At 41.3% G+C, this 14597-nt stretch overlaps 1 protein-coding gene across 3 annotated transcripts in view; it reads left to right on the top strand.

Annotated features, from left to right (window-relative positions):
* l1cama (L1 cell adhesion molecule, paralog a) overlaps nucleotides 1-13824 on the top strand; it is a 40009-nt gene extending 26185 nt beyond the window's left edge. For 2 of the 3 annotated variants that reach the window (XM_029435277.1, XM_029435274.1), the window contains 23 exons: nucleotides 336-506; nucleotides 1550-1664; nucleotides 1873-2057; nucleotides 3105-3236; nucleotides 3323-3469; nucleotides 3556-3667; nucleotides 3983-4143; nucleotides 4271-4430; nucleotides 4903-5027; nucleotides 5141-5242; nucleotides 5675-5872; nucleotides 5956-6026; nucleotides 6114-6339; nucleotides 6425-6540; nucleotides 7144-7360; nucleotides 7696-7818; nucleotides 8086-8262; nucleotides 8720-8833; nucleotides 8972-9121; nucleotides 9466-9597; nucleotides 10542-10614; nucleotides 10769-10780; nucleotides 11806-13824. In XM_029435277.1, coding sequence (XP_029291137.1) covers nucleotides 336-506; nucleotides 1550-1664; nucleotides 1873-2057; nucleotides 3105-3236; nucleotides 3323-3469; nucleotides 3556-3667; nucleotides 3983-4143; nucleotides 4271-4430; nucleotides 4903-5027; nucleotides 5141-5242; nucleotides 5675-5872; nucleotides 5956-6026; nucleotides 6114-6339; nucleotides 6425-6540; nucleotides 7144-7360; nucleotides 7696-7818; nucleotides 8086-8262; nucleotides 8720-8833; nucleotides 8972-9121; nucleotides 9466-9597; nucleotides 10542-10614; nucleotides 10769-10780; nucleotides 11806-12067 — 3281 coding nt within the window. In that variant the 3' untranslated portion in view covers nucleotides 12068-13824. The remainder of the gene's footprint in view (nucleotides 1-335; nucleotides 507-1549; nucleotides 1665-1872; nucleotides 2058-3104; nucleotides 3237-3322; nucleotides 3470-3555; nucleotides 3668-3982; nucleotides 4144-4270; nucleotides 4431-4902; nucleotides 5028-5140; nucleotides 5243-5674; nucleotides 5873-5955; nucleotides 6027-6113; nucleotides 6340-6424; nucleotides 6541-7143; nucleotides 7361-7695; nucleotides 7819-8085; nucleotides 8263-8719; nucleotides 8834-8971; nucleotides 9122-9465; nucleotides 9598-10541; nucleotides 10615-10768; nucleotides 10781-11805) is intronic. The other variant, XM_029435276.1, reaches the window with a different exon arrangement.
* Nucleotides 13825-14597: the final 773 nt, after the last annotated feature.

Here is a 14597-nt window from a genome sequence, read left to right as displayed (position 1 = left end):
TCCTTTCGGTCTCCCCAATAGATATCTTTCTATCTTTTTGTTGTCCACTCACATCGTAGTGAGGTAGTTGATTATATATTTCTTCTTTTTAAATGTCTTCAGTACCTTTTGTGGGCTAAGCAGAGTCTATTCTTACCCCATTCTGTGACATCTCTTTATCATATTTGTTCTATTTCTCTCATCCTGTTGTATCTCTATGCTTCCCTCTCCTATTTCCTCTCACTATTGTATCCTCTTGTTAAGCTCCTCATTCTCTCTCCCTTGTTTCTCATTTCTCCCGCTGCCTCTATCTGTCATCAATGTCTCTCTCATTTCCTCTCTCCCTCTCTCGACAGGGCTACACCATATCCAGCTAAGTGAACGAGTGGTGGTGGGGAAGGATGGCAACCTTTACTTTGCCCATTCGACAACTGATGACAGCAGGATCGACTACACCTGCAATGTCCAGTACCTGGCTACACGCACCATTCTGGCAAAGGAGCCCATCATTCTGACTGTAAACCCCTGTGAGTTCAACTGGACTGTTTTACAGTAGTTAATTCAGATCTTAAAACAATAAAGTACAATGGGTAAACTCCATGGCAATGCATATCATAGCTTTTGAACAATTTCTCTCAAAACTACAAATGTGAACCTCATGATGGCACAAGAAGAAAAGTCAGAGGATCACCCAAGACATTAAGATTCATTGTCCATAAACCAGGGCTGTATGTACCACATGTCATGGTAATTCATCCAAAGGTTCCAGCCACCATTGCCACTGAAGAGTATCGCTGCCAGCATGGCTAAATATTCGATTTTTGTCATTTGGGTAAACCAAAACTTTAAGATCAACTTTACACTGTCTGTATATACTGCTAAAGAACATTCATATTGAAAGCGTGTACAGATTGATAGTAATATAAAGTACAGTTTTAAATAAGAGACATCTGTTACAGTAAAGACGGTATGTATATAAATAGTTAGCATTAACATTTGTTGAGAACCACAGATGCCTCATAGTTAAACCAATGTCAACTCAGCCCCATGTGGTGGCATGTTGTGCTGACCAAAGCAGTACCGTATCCAGTAGACGGTCACAGAGCCGACAGGGGGCCCATCACCTCCTCAGCCCAGTGGTAATGATATGCAGCTCACACTGAGATGTGGCTGCCAGCATCTGTGGCCCAACTAGAGGTCAGAGAGATGTGCACATGTGAACATATTAACACACACGTGTGTGTGTGTGTGTGTGTGTGTGTGTGTGAAATCTGTGAAATCTGTGTAGTGTTAGAAAAGTATAGTCTTCTCCACATGATTCCACACCCTGCATCTGAATCTCTAAAGTGGCTGCTTGTGTCAGCAGCCACTTTAGAGATTCAGATGTGGAGAAGACTATACTTTTCTAACAACACAACATTACACAGATTTCACACACACACACACACACACACACACACACACACACACACACACACACACACACACACAGCACAGCAATTTGAAAATTAGCCATACATATTTATGAATCGTTCTCTCCGTCTTTGTGTTTCCACTTCTCTTTCTCCAGCCAACTCCGTACTGCGGAACAGGAGGCCCAACATGATGAGACCTACTGGAAGCCACAGCACTTACCACACCCTTAAGGGCCAGACTGTGGAGCTTGAGTGCATTGTCCAAGGCCTGTGAGTGTGTGTTTGTGCACATGTTTCTTCATCAGAAAACTTGAGCCACACCTGTCAATCAATCTTACCTGCCTCTCGTCCATCTCCCGCCCCTCCTCCTACCTCCCTCATCTCTCTTTTCCATGTTTCCCTTCCTCTGTTGCATCTCTCCATCCACATTCTCCCTATTCCTGCTATACCTCTTCCTCTCATCTCTCCTCCTCTTCAGTCCAACTCCCAAAGTTTCATGGCTGAGAAAGGACGGCGAGATGTCGGAATCTCGGACCATTAAAGACATGTTCAACCGCCGCCTGCGCTTCACTAATATCACAGAGAGCGACGGAGGCGAGTATCAGTGTACAGCTGAGAACCCCCAAGGGAAGGTCTCACACACTTACACTGTGACTGTGGAAGGTATGTGTACACACACACACACACACACACACACACACACACACACACACACACACACACACACACACACATATATATATATATACTGTATAGATTACATGTGAAATAAGGATAATTCGAGCATGTATTGCAATTAGGGATGTCACATATTTAAAACATTTTTCACTACATAATTATCGTGGCCAAAATAATTCACGATAACGTTATTATGGCATTATCCATAGAAGATAAAAATTAATTATAACCATATCATTAAATTGATCTTTAACTTTGTTTATTGGGTGTTTTGTCTCTTTTTGAACAGCGTACAAGAAGAACGAATTATTTAAATGTGCTGCATTATTTAAACAATATTAACATACAGTATGTGTATTATTAACATGATATTAACATTTAATTTTTTTCATATCAAGGTTATTGTCCATACTGGTATATTGTGACGGCTCTAATTGTAATTTAATATAATTGTAACAAGAATAATCCAAATTCACAATTGATCACATTACTGTATCTTGTATTCATTACATTCATGGTAATTTAATTCTTCATCTTTGTTCTTAGATAAAGGTTTATGAAGTGTACAAGCGATTTAGGACAAAGTTAGGGCACTTACTCGGGTCAGATATAAACACATTAGTCAGAGGGCATGCCACAGAGATATCCTGACTTTTAGTCCCTATAATGAATCAAACTCCTGCACTTCCCATAATGCCACCTGATAGCATCTGTCTTTAGATCCCTATCAAGTACACATTCACATCTTTAAAGCGTGTGCCCTTATTCACAAAGATTGTTATCTGAGCCCAAACTAAGAAGACATTACACAACTGTCGGCTGAGTTGTACTCCGTTTGACTTGTAAATAGACCTTGACTTGTAAAATTGATGGACTGCCCTTTTAAGTACAACAAAACAGTTCAGATCAGTTGCTTCATTATAGAGTCTTTGATGACTTGTAGGGTGTGACCCATCAACCTCCCATCAGTCTCACTGTGTACGGTCTTAGGTAAAAGTCCTGTGTGTGATGTTTATATTCTGGCCCTTGTAGCGGCTCCCTACTGGATCAAAGAGCCACCCAGTCAGTTATATGCCCCAGGTGAGACTGTCAGGCTAGACTGCCAGGCGGACGGCATCCCCTCACCTACCATCAGCTGGACCATCAACGGGACCCCCCTCTCAGGTCAGTGCATCCACCCAACTGCAAATACGTACCTCAACACACACCCGTAGGCAGTGTCCATGTGCTGACTGTGTGTTTTTTAACAGCAACCGACAAGGACCCCAGACATTCCCAGACAGCAAGCGGATCTCTAATCCTAATGGATGTCAACTTTGGAGACACTGCCATCTACCAGTGCCAGGCCTCCAACAAGCATGGAAACATCCTCACCAACACCAACGTCTATGTCATTGGTGAATGTTTGATTTGTCACTTAATAAACAGAGTTGTGCGTGTAGGTCTGTGTGTGTCTCATTTCTCTTTGTGTGTGTTCTTTCAGAGCTGAGCCCCCAGATCCTTACTGAGGATGGGAATGCATACACATTTACAGAGGGCCAGAAGGCTTTACTGGAGTGTGAGACTTTTGGCTCTCCTAAACCTAAAGTCATATGGTGAGACACATAACCACCCTATTCTATTCCATTGTGTTCTATTGCATTTTATTATTATTATGTATTATGTATTCTAGCCGTTTGTCTGGCAGATTTTCCTTTTTTAACAAATTTCACAGAGGTGATACAATTGCGTAGGTAGCTCTTCATATGCATAAATGAACATCCAAATACTGTTACATCTGGGATGTGAATTGTGGCAGGCGTGCAACCAGGCTTTATTCTTTGACAATTGAACGTGTGAATTCATTAGCACCTGTAGTAGCTGCAAAGGTTTCTAATGTGTGTTTTTGTGTGTGTGCGTGTCTTTTCCAGGGAGAGCAGCAGCACCTCCTCCCTTCTAGCGGATCCCAGAGTGAACCCGCTCACCAACGGGGCGCTTGAGATCACTAATGTCACTCACGACGATGAGGGTATCTACACCTGCATTATACAGAACACCAACTTGTCTGTCAATGCCGAGCTGGAAGTGCTCAGTGAGTGGACACTCACGCACACACACACACACACACACGCACACACACATACCCAAACTGTGTCCCTTAACAGTTCGCCGCATGCAGCTTGTCTCAGCATTATGTGTCTGCTTGCTTTCTCCTCCAGACAGGACAGTGATCCTGTCACCTCCACAGGATCAGAAGGTGCAGCCTGGAAACACAACAATCTTCACTTGTCTGGCCCTTATTGACTCCAGACTCGGCACTGCATTCATTCAGTGGAGAAAGAACGATCAAAAGATCTTTGAGTCCCACAGTGACGAGAAGTAAGACTGAATTATAAGCATTAAAGAACTGACAAAAATTAGGATAATGTTAGAAATGACTGACAGGGTGGTTATTTTTGTTTGTTTGTCAGAAAAAGCTTTGAAAAAAGCGCCCACTCACCTTAGTTTAGTTTACTGGCTTAGTTTCACTCACTTCCTGGATGCCTGTTGTATCGTGATCATGATATTGACCCCATAGACACTCAACAATTGAGCCTAATATTGCTTTTTGATAAACTTCAGACTATACAAAATGCATAAAACAAGGTCTGCCTTAACATATTTAACCAAATCACACACATTTAAGCTAATATTACGTTTTGAAAACTAATATCATAACTAATGTAATATTTTTTCACGTCCAGCCTCCCACTTTGAAAAGAGGGATAGATGATAATGAATAAAGGGGGGTAATCATATAAAAAAAAAAGGGAGGAAGATGATGATAACAATTATGACCATATTTCCTCAGATACACATTTGATGGCCCAGACCTGAAGATAACTAATGTGGAAGCAGATGATGAGGCCGTGTACACCTGTCAGGTCATCACTAAGCTTGACATGGCTGAAGCCAGTGGCAGCCTCACTTTATGGGGTAAGATCGCTGATCATGTGAAGTTCTGTCATTTTCAAATATTTGTTTCCTAGTTGTTAACAGAAGCAGTGTGAAGGTAGTTGTGATGATGATATTATCGTTGTCCCCCTCAGATCGTCCGGACCCTCCTGTCCTCCTCCAGATGACTGATCCTAAGCGTCGTTCAGTCACCCTCAGCTGGACTCCTGGAGACGACCACAACAGCCCCGTGCTAGGTTATTACAGAAAAACACACACAGACTCACACTTAGACGGGTACACATTTGCACACATCCCTCTGTTTTTCTTCTCTTCAATGCTTAAACTGATATATTATGGAGAGGGATCTTTGTGTTTTTTACAAAAAAAACGTTTTGTAATTTCTCCCGCTGTGATCCTATCTTTTTCTCTAGTTCCATGTACTGACACACACACACACAATACTCAGAGCAACAAACCCATATCATTTATCTCTCTCTGGCCAAATGAAAGGATGCTCTGTTTTTATTAGTTGGGCAGGGTTATTATTTGATCTTCAGCATCAGAGCTATAAGTGTCTCGGTATGACTTTATAGCCGCTGAGTGTTATTTGTCTTTCTATTGCTTCCTTATTGTTTCCATCCTGTCTTTATCAATCACTCCATGACTCTTTCTTTCTCTCGCTGCAGAATATGTGGTTGAGTTTGAGGACCAAGGTTCGAAGGAGAGGGGTTGGGAAGAGCTGAAGAGAGTAGCAGGAACCAAGAAGCGTGCTAGCCTCCCTCTGTGGTCCTACATGTCCTACCGTTTCCGCGTCATTGCCATAAATTATGTGGGAAAGAGCATCCCCAGCAAGCCAACTGAAATCCACAACACACCTGCTGAAGGTTAGAGTCAGTGTTATGTAACCACATGTTTTCCTACTCAAAGTGAACCCAGAATGACACAATTAACTTGTTTCCAACCACAGTTCCAGACAATAACCCTGAAGATGTTAGGAGTGAGTCCAAAGACCCAGACACTCTGGTCATCACCTGGGAGGTACATCTGTTGCCTGAATGTACTAATTATCAAACGCATTTTATAAAAGTGTTTGTGCATTATTGATTGCTGTTGCTCTCACTGCAGGAAATGGACAAACGTCACTTCCATGGGCCTGACTTCAAGTATCGGGTGTTTTGGAGGCGAGTGTTGGGCAGCGGACCCAACTGGCACACCAACTACACAACCACACCAACATTCACGGTCCATGTCATCGGCAGCTTTTCTGCCTTTGAGATCAAAGTTCAGGCTGTCAATGAGAAAGGGGAGGGACCTGAGCCAGACCCCGTCATTGGCTACTCAGGAGAAGATGGTAAAATACCAATAAGGAGATTTTATTTTTTACTGGGAATATTTCTTCTTCTTTCTCACCTATCACACTCCTGTCTGTCTCACAGTTCCACTGGAAGCTCCAATGAATGTGGGTATTGAACTCATGAACAGCACCACCATCAGAGTGAACTGGGCAGCAGTAGACAAAGAGACAGTCAGAGGACACCTGCTTGGATACAAGGTACTGATCCTGTATCTCCTTTGTTGTTTGAACTAACTTATTCAGCCCCTGTCCTCATGAATAAAACATATTTTGGATTTACTGCGGAGGCAGCCAGATCATGGCTTGGCAAGGGCTTTAGAGTTCTCTTTTGTTTCAAGGTTGTGACAAGTAGAGCCTTTTTAATTTTAATGTAGATGATCTCACCTTCAGGACGTATCACACTCTGGTCACACTGCTGAGATAATTACGACGGTGCATTACGGCCAATGTAGGTTAAACAAATATTACGGAGCAAGAAAAAAATCTGAATATCGGAGATTAAAAAAAACTTGGATATTCTGTGAGATTATAAAGTCATAAATTATTTTGAAAAATTCTCTGAAATACTCACAAATTTATGATTGTTTTTGTAAAGTAATCACATTGCTTCACTTTGCAAGGTTGGATCAACTTCATCACACCACTCTTTTTTTTCAGATTTTTAACGTTATTTTAACGTAAAAAGTGTCTCTTGGTATGAAATCAATTAATTATAGTGTTTGAAATGTTTTAAATTTAACTAAACTAAACCCATGATTTCCTCTTTTATCATTGCATCATGACATGATTTTGTGGCTCCAGGTATATGTGACCAGAGTTGGTTCAAGAGGTCACCACCGAGGCCGGAGGTCCAGGGAGCCAGAGAGCACTGTGGTGGTGGAGACCGGGGCCAACGAGGAGAAGAAGGTGATCAGTGATCTCAGACCATACTCCCACTACGCCCTGGCCGTCACTGTATTCAACAGCAAGGGAGAGGGACCCCACTCTGAGACGATGTCCTTCATTACTAACGAGGGAGGTGAGAATGAAAAAATCGGGAGTGGAAAAGGGAAGGGCGAACTGGCGGATATGTGGGGGAAGTGATAGAGTAGATGAGGAGGTTTTATTACAGACAGGGACGGACAAAGATGGAAAAAGGGATTAATGGTGGATTGCAACAGAGGAAATGACACTGACATTCAGATATTGAGTGGGTGGAGGGCAGTGGAAAGAAGGAGGGTGAAATTGACGCAGGAATAGATATTATTGATCTGCCAGTTGTTGGGGGAAAATAGGTGACAGTAGATTAAAATAGCATAATATTTCCTTTTAAGCCAAGTGCATTTTAATCAGCCCTGTTTGTGTTGCTGCTAGTTCCTGGTCCTCCCATGTCCCTGATGCTGGACAGCCCATCAGAGACGGAAATGACCCTCCACTGGACACCACCTGGCCTGCCCAATGGAGTCCTGATTGGATATCTACTGCAGTACCAACAGAGTGAGCACCGCTTACACCTCTTTCCCACAGAAAAACTAACATCAGGCCCATAAATTCTTCTGTTTAATAAATGCTTCTTTACTGCATCAAAGACACCAGTAGAATAAATGTTACCACACAATGCATTTCCAGCTAAATCAATAACTCTACAAACATGTCAAAGCATAGGCTCCTAATGATGCTCATCAGTCAGTCAATGTGTCACCCATAATGATGTTTTGAAGATCAAGTTGTGATTGAATGTTTCTTCTGCTGCACTGTGGTCAGTTGTGGAGAGTGATGACAGCCCCATGCAGGTCGAGACAATAGACGACCCCACAGTCACCCACCTCACCCTGAAGGGCCTGGACCGCCACAGCCACTACCGCTTCTTCCTGAGGGGGCACACTGCTGCAGGGGACGGAGAGCCCATCATGAGGGACGGTGCCACAATGCTGGAAGGAGGTACAAAGCCGATTTACAGCGTTCTTCACCATCACAGGTTTCAAAGTGAGAGAGGTGGGCCTCTCCAGGGGGTCCTAAAAATGTTGCATTAGTTGTAAGAAGATCACATAGAAGAGCCTAAATGTGTGTGATTTAGTTCAGAGATACAGTAGTTCTGGGAGAATTTGACTGTTTTTCCCACTTTCCTGGAGTCATAAACAAATAAATGCCTTCGGACAGACCTTCTTTTTCTGGTGTAGTCTGAACAAATGTCAAACAGCAATATTAAGTTATATTGGCTCAATTATTGAATGTATATGGGATCAAATAACATAATCATGATCCCATAGGCATCCAGGAATTGAGCGAAACTAAGCAAGTAAACCAAGCTTTGTCTGAGGGGAGGCCCACAGTCCCAGACTTGGAAAACCCCTGCACAAGATCAATCATTTGATTCCTCTGTCTGAATGTCTCGCAGAGCCTCCTGCAAACATCAACCTGTCTGTCGGGGAAAACTCCGTTAACCTCAGCTGGGTGGCCAAGAAGAGACACAGGAATGTTAGCTTCCAGGTCCACTACCTCAACAAAAATGGTATAATATCTATACTAATAAGTGCATAGTACAAACCTAATTATATTCAACCTTTTAAAACCATTAGTCCATCTTGGGAATAGTTTTACAATCCTGAACCATAAAAAGGAAATAAATGCTCATGTCATGTCTCTGCAGATGGCACTACATGGAAGAAAACGGAGAAAGTGAACTCCTCGCAGTCTTTCTACCAGCTCCAGGGCCTGACTCCTGGCTCTCATTATCGTCTACGCTTCACCTACAGTAACACCACCTTCTGGGAGACTGACGTCGACACAGAGGAAACTGGTATTCATTCATCTCTTTTCTTTCATCTTCTCTGCTCTCTCCTCTGGGCTTCCCACGTCTAAATATAAAGCCTGATCCTACAGAGAGTGTGTTGCAGTTCTCTCCACTGCCTGTGAGGTGCTTTCAAGACTCATGTGAAAAGAGAGCTTGGTTAGCCATATGAAATGATCCATTACTTGTGTCTGTTTGGCATATTGTGCTGTAATGCCACTCTGCCATGCATAATGCTTAATGTCTCTTTTGAACTAGATTCGTCTCCCTGTTTTTATCTTGTTTTCATCCTGTACAACAAACAACACACTCTGTTTTCTTTCCACCTCCCCCTTTTTTTTTCCCCTCTGAAGAAGTGATGGAGGTGCAGCCAAGCTTTGCAACACAGGGCTGGTTCATCGGTGTTGTGAGCGCCATCGTGCTGCTGCTGCTGATACTGCTCATCCTTTGCTTCATCAAGAGGAGTAAAGGGGGGAAGTACTCAGGCAAGTGCTGCCCAACTAAGATTAGTGTTAAGCATTCATCAGGAGATATGTTGAACTGTTAGAAAGAAAATGGTTGAGGAGTTGAGCTGTTTTTGAAGAGTGAACTATATCCGTTCCTCCGTCTCAGCCTGCATGTAAAAGAAACTGAAAGAAAACTGCTGTTTCACACTCTGCACAAACTGTGTGGGTGACAGCGGACAGTCTGGAGCCATAAAGCTGTCTGACAATAAAAACGACATCAGGTTAGAAAAACAAGCCGAGCAGTTACAGGAATGTTCCACAGTAAACAAGATTATTGTTACTGGAAAGAAGACAGTAAAATAAGATCGCACCATGTTTAGAATTCTGTGTGTGATCCTTACAGTGGCTCTAACTCCAAAATAATTGACCAGTGGTCACTCGGGCAAACTTCTCCCTCGCAGCTTTCCCATGAAACACGAAGTGAAACAGACCTCTAGGCCTGTACTTCCTTACTGTGACAGTAAGAGGCTCTGCCCTGAAAAAGACTGTGAAATAATAATCTCAAACCAGGAGAGTAACTGCAACCTGCAGGCGAACACTGGCCTTTCATCCCTTTCCACACAAGTTCCAAGTTACTGGATGGAAAATAGACTTGATTGTCTGTATTAAAGCAAGGACTAACTGAATAATACATACGACCATACCCACTGGCATTATACTTCTGAACGATTAATTATTTCAATTGTTTAGAATTTGAACAGTAATATTCTGAGTGGTATCGATTACACTGAAACTCGTATGAGAAACTACCTCAAACATCAACATTTGAACCACATAAATAAACAGATTCTCCACAGACACAAAGCTCTTTTCTTGTCTCTTGTTGTGTGACAGAATGTCATTGTCAACGTCTGAGACGGTGGCTTAGAGAGAAACATCGTTGAGATGGTAGTGATAATAAAATCCAATAATCTCCTTTGCAGTGAAAGATAAAGAGGAGGGTCCGATGGACTCAGAAGCACGGCCTATGAAGGATGAGACTTTTGGAGAGTACAGGTTTGTCATCTGAATGCACGTCGTCTCTTTTGGGTGTTTATGTTTCTATGGAGCAATTTAAATTCTAACTCCTAACACAGGCCTGATTCCCCTCAACTCTGCTTTTCCTAACCCTTTCATTGTCCCTCTTCTCCTGCCTGCCCCTGCTATGCAGATCTCTAGAAAGGTATGCTGTGATTTATTTGCAACCCCAAACCCATTCATTTATTGACCTCTGCCCCAATGCCTTACTTACACACTGACTTCCCTGACTTCCTTGGTATAATTATAGACATTTATTATGCTGTTTTTGGGCTGATTATTATTATTATTATCATTGAATCTGCTGATTATTTTATCAGTTAATCAATACATCTTGGGGTCTGTAAAACATTAGAAAGTAGGGTAAAGGAGACCAGCTGACGTCATCAAAGGTCTTGTTTTGTCTTGTTAATGTAAGAGTAGTGGTGCAACAATCTCTAATCTTTTAATTAAGTAAAAGTAGCAGTACCACACTGTAGAAATACTATGTTATAACCAACAAGATATACTTAAAGTACCAAAAGTATGCTCTGAGAACTTGAAGAATTCAAGAATAATATATTATATTAATGGTTTATAATTATTCATGCATTAATGTGTTCATTGCTTTAATGTTGCATAAAAAGTATTTATACATATATTTTACTTTACATACTGCTGGGTAGCTTGTGGATTTCCCCCTGAGGACCAATAAGGACTTATTGACATAATATCATCATTTATTGATTGATTATAGTTTGTATTGTTAATCTGAAGGTAACTAGTTACTATATCAACGATCAGATAAATGTAATGCAGTAAAAAGTACAACATTTTCCTCTGAGATGTAGTGGAGTAGTAAAGTATAAAGTAGCAGCAACATTTAAATACTCCTCAAATGTATACCTAAGTACTTTCTACTTCTGTGTAAGTCCAAGAAATCAGCAAATTCTCACATTTTAGAGCATATGACATCACATTTTGGTTATTTTTGCTTAATTAAAAAATGAGTCAATTATCAAAATAGTCATTCAACTAATTGATGACTCGATAGTTCTTGTATGATGTGTCTGTCAGATGTTGTTATAGACGGCAGTTTCTTGAATAATAATTACACATTTCTTTTACATGCCTTATGATAATATTTCTTGCTTTTGACCTCTTGCTCTTGCTCTTGCTCACACACTATAGTGACCTCGAAGAGAAGCGCACGGCCAGCCAGCCGTCCCTCGGCGAGGAGAGCAAGCTGTGCAGCGAGGACAACCTGGACTTCAACGGCAGCAGTGCCATCACCACTGAGCTCAACATGGATGAGTCTCTGGTCAGCCAGTTCAGCCGGCCCAGCGAGGGTCCAGAGGCGCTGCATGGCCTGCCAGACAACTCCCCGCTCAACCCCACCGCCATCTCCCCAGCCATCAATGGCTTGCCCAACTCAGTCACCATCCTCGATTAATATCAGACCAAAACATGTCAACACTTATGTGCCCATATGCTCCTGTTCCCTACCGACTTGCTGATCTGTAGTTTAACGACTAATACACAATCAATATATTGACTATTCAGATGCCCCTGGCAGTCATCTGATCGACTGGACTGTTTTGACCAAAGGAGTGTCCAAAGTAGTGGACAATGTGATACAAGTTTGACTGACCTGAAGATGTCTTTCGACCTGCCCTCATCCTCCTTTTTATGTGTGTAGTTTACAACATGACTAACATTATTTCTCTCCCTTTCCTCTCTTTATTTCTCTCTGCAGACAACTCTATAGAAAGCTAAAGACAGAATGTTGTACAGGTAGAGATATCAGAGGGATTGTAGGGATGGTCCTATATAGAGATGCAGAGTAGAGCATTGAGAGCTGAGGCTGATGGTAGAGCCTAGTGGGGAAAACAGACAGCACATGCTGCTGTCAAAGTCTGAGATATTTATCATGCCTTATATTATTTATGTCTAATGCCATTTGATGTCTCAGATTGTACCTCCCAGTGACATTTTACTTTTATTTTTACAAATGTGTTTGAATACAAAACATCCTTTTCTGTTATCTGACTTTTTTTTAATTTATTTTTTAAATCATCACTTTTTCATATTGTTTTTCTACACCATTTATATAAAACTAATGACTTCTCTTTGTTGACATATTTCACAGATCAAGATGTTTTCATTGAAACTAAGTGAAAGCAAGTTTCTTGCTATAAATATCTTTGGATGCATAAGGGGAACTTGCCGTGAACATGCTGAGTAGCATCTGGTGTATATAGCTGCATCTACATCTATCTATTTAGCCATAATACAGTATTATAGATATGTACATGCTCCTTATAAGTTCCTGTGCCTGCTGGGTCTGCATAGAGCACCAGATCGATGTCATTACTCTCTCGCCTTCCCACCAGAAGTGTAATGTCATTATTGGAAATGATATTGTAATTTTTTTGTGTCGAAACCTATGTGTAGCTTTCTGTATCTGTCTTTGTCTCTTTCTACACTGTATTAAAAAACATTGCTGTCTCTAATTAACAATCTTTTCATACCTGTCCATCTCATACTTCGCAAACAGTTTGAGGAGCAGTATTTATGTATATTTACAGATCAGAGAGTGGAGTCTTGTGGGCAAACACTCATGTTTTATTTTCAGACCCTCATCATTGCAAGTTGATATTGCAGACAAGCGTAATGATTGCCAGTTGATGTATAATAAAGGCAAGCAGTTGGTATTGACATCAAACACAGAGAATGTATTCTTTTCAGAGCTGGGCAGACATTGTATTTACATGCTACTAATTAAAAAAAGATCTGAGCTACAAGGCACTGGAGTGGTTTTGAGAATAACAGTTTTTTTTCTCCACAGAATGTAAATACAACCCTTAAAGAGTGTTTTGATGAACCCAACCATGTTTGATATAAAAATGTGAAAAATGTGCAGGTTTGAAATCACTTAACTTAATTTTAAAGTGTTGCAAGTTGTCATTTTCTTCTTTGTACTATTGCTAAAAATGCAAACTTTCCATTTTTGACAAATGATTGCAGTGACATTTGGTTGTTTTAGCAAAGACATTGTTCATAGTTGAGGGAGAAAAAATTAAAAGAAAAAAATTCACATTGTTCTGTAGATGTTTGCAATCGTTTAAAAAAAAAAAAAAAATGTACATTCGTGTCATTTAGTGATAGTAGTAGTTCCATTCAAAGCTAAGATTGCGTTCATGCCCATAACCATCTTGCAATGGATTGCAGAGCAGTGAATATCTGTGGAGTTTTTGTCTGATGCAGTTATGAGATGCAGCGAGCCGGTTTGTGCATACCACAGGGAGTACCTATATGCAACGTTGCTGCCTCAGTTCTCCCTATTCAAATAAAAGCTTGACACTGGCCAAACACCACCTGACAGTCCCTGGGGTAAAGTATATGGGATGTCTAAACAGGCTAGTGGCACTGAAGGAAGTGTGTGAGCTCCCTGCTGTTGGTTACACAGACACACTCAGGACAAATAAAGCTTTTAAAATAAAAGTAAAAATCTATTTTCATACAGGAGCGATGAATGACGCAAAATATGCCAATATTCTAACTTGACTCTGCTGCTAAACATCTGTGTTTGTCAGTGTTAAGGGCAAATGTTAGCTTTGAATGAGGAATGAGTGTACACACACAGATACTCACTCGACTGCCACTCTTTGCTTTCATGTGTCGAGGGGAAAGCTGAGGACACTGGCCTTCGCTTTTCTGCTGTTTCCCCCCTTTTTTTAATATTTAAAAGACAAAAACCTATAAAAAAAAAAAGTGAATTGATTTGTTTAGAGATGCTTCTTCTCAAAAAAGCAGACATTTTAAACAATGCCTGAGTGGGAGGGGAGGGGTAGTGTGTGTATCACGGCCGAGGTGTAGATGTGCATCTTTGTGGAGTGTGGTGTGCACAATAGGACTGATGGTATCTATATGTATCATGGCTGAACGACAGGAGTTGGGTCGAATTGTACCACATATGGGGC

This window comes from Cottoperca gobio, chromosome 7 (assembly GCF_900634415.1).
Source record: "Cottoperca gobio chromosome 7, fCotGob3.1, whole genome shotgun sequence".
Lineage (NCBI taxonomy): Eukaryota > Metazoa > Chordata > Actinopteri > Perciformes > Bovichtidae > Cottoperca > Cottoperca gobio.
This window is presented reverse-complemented; position numbering and strand designations above follow the sequence as displayed.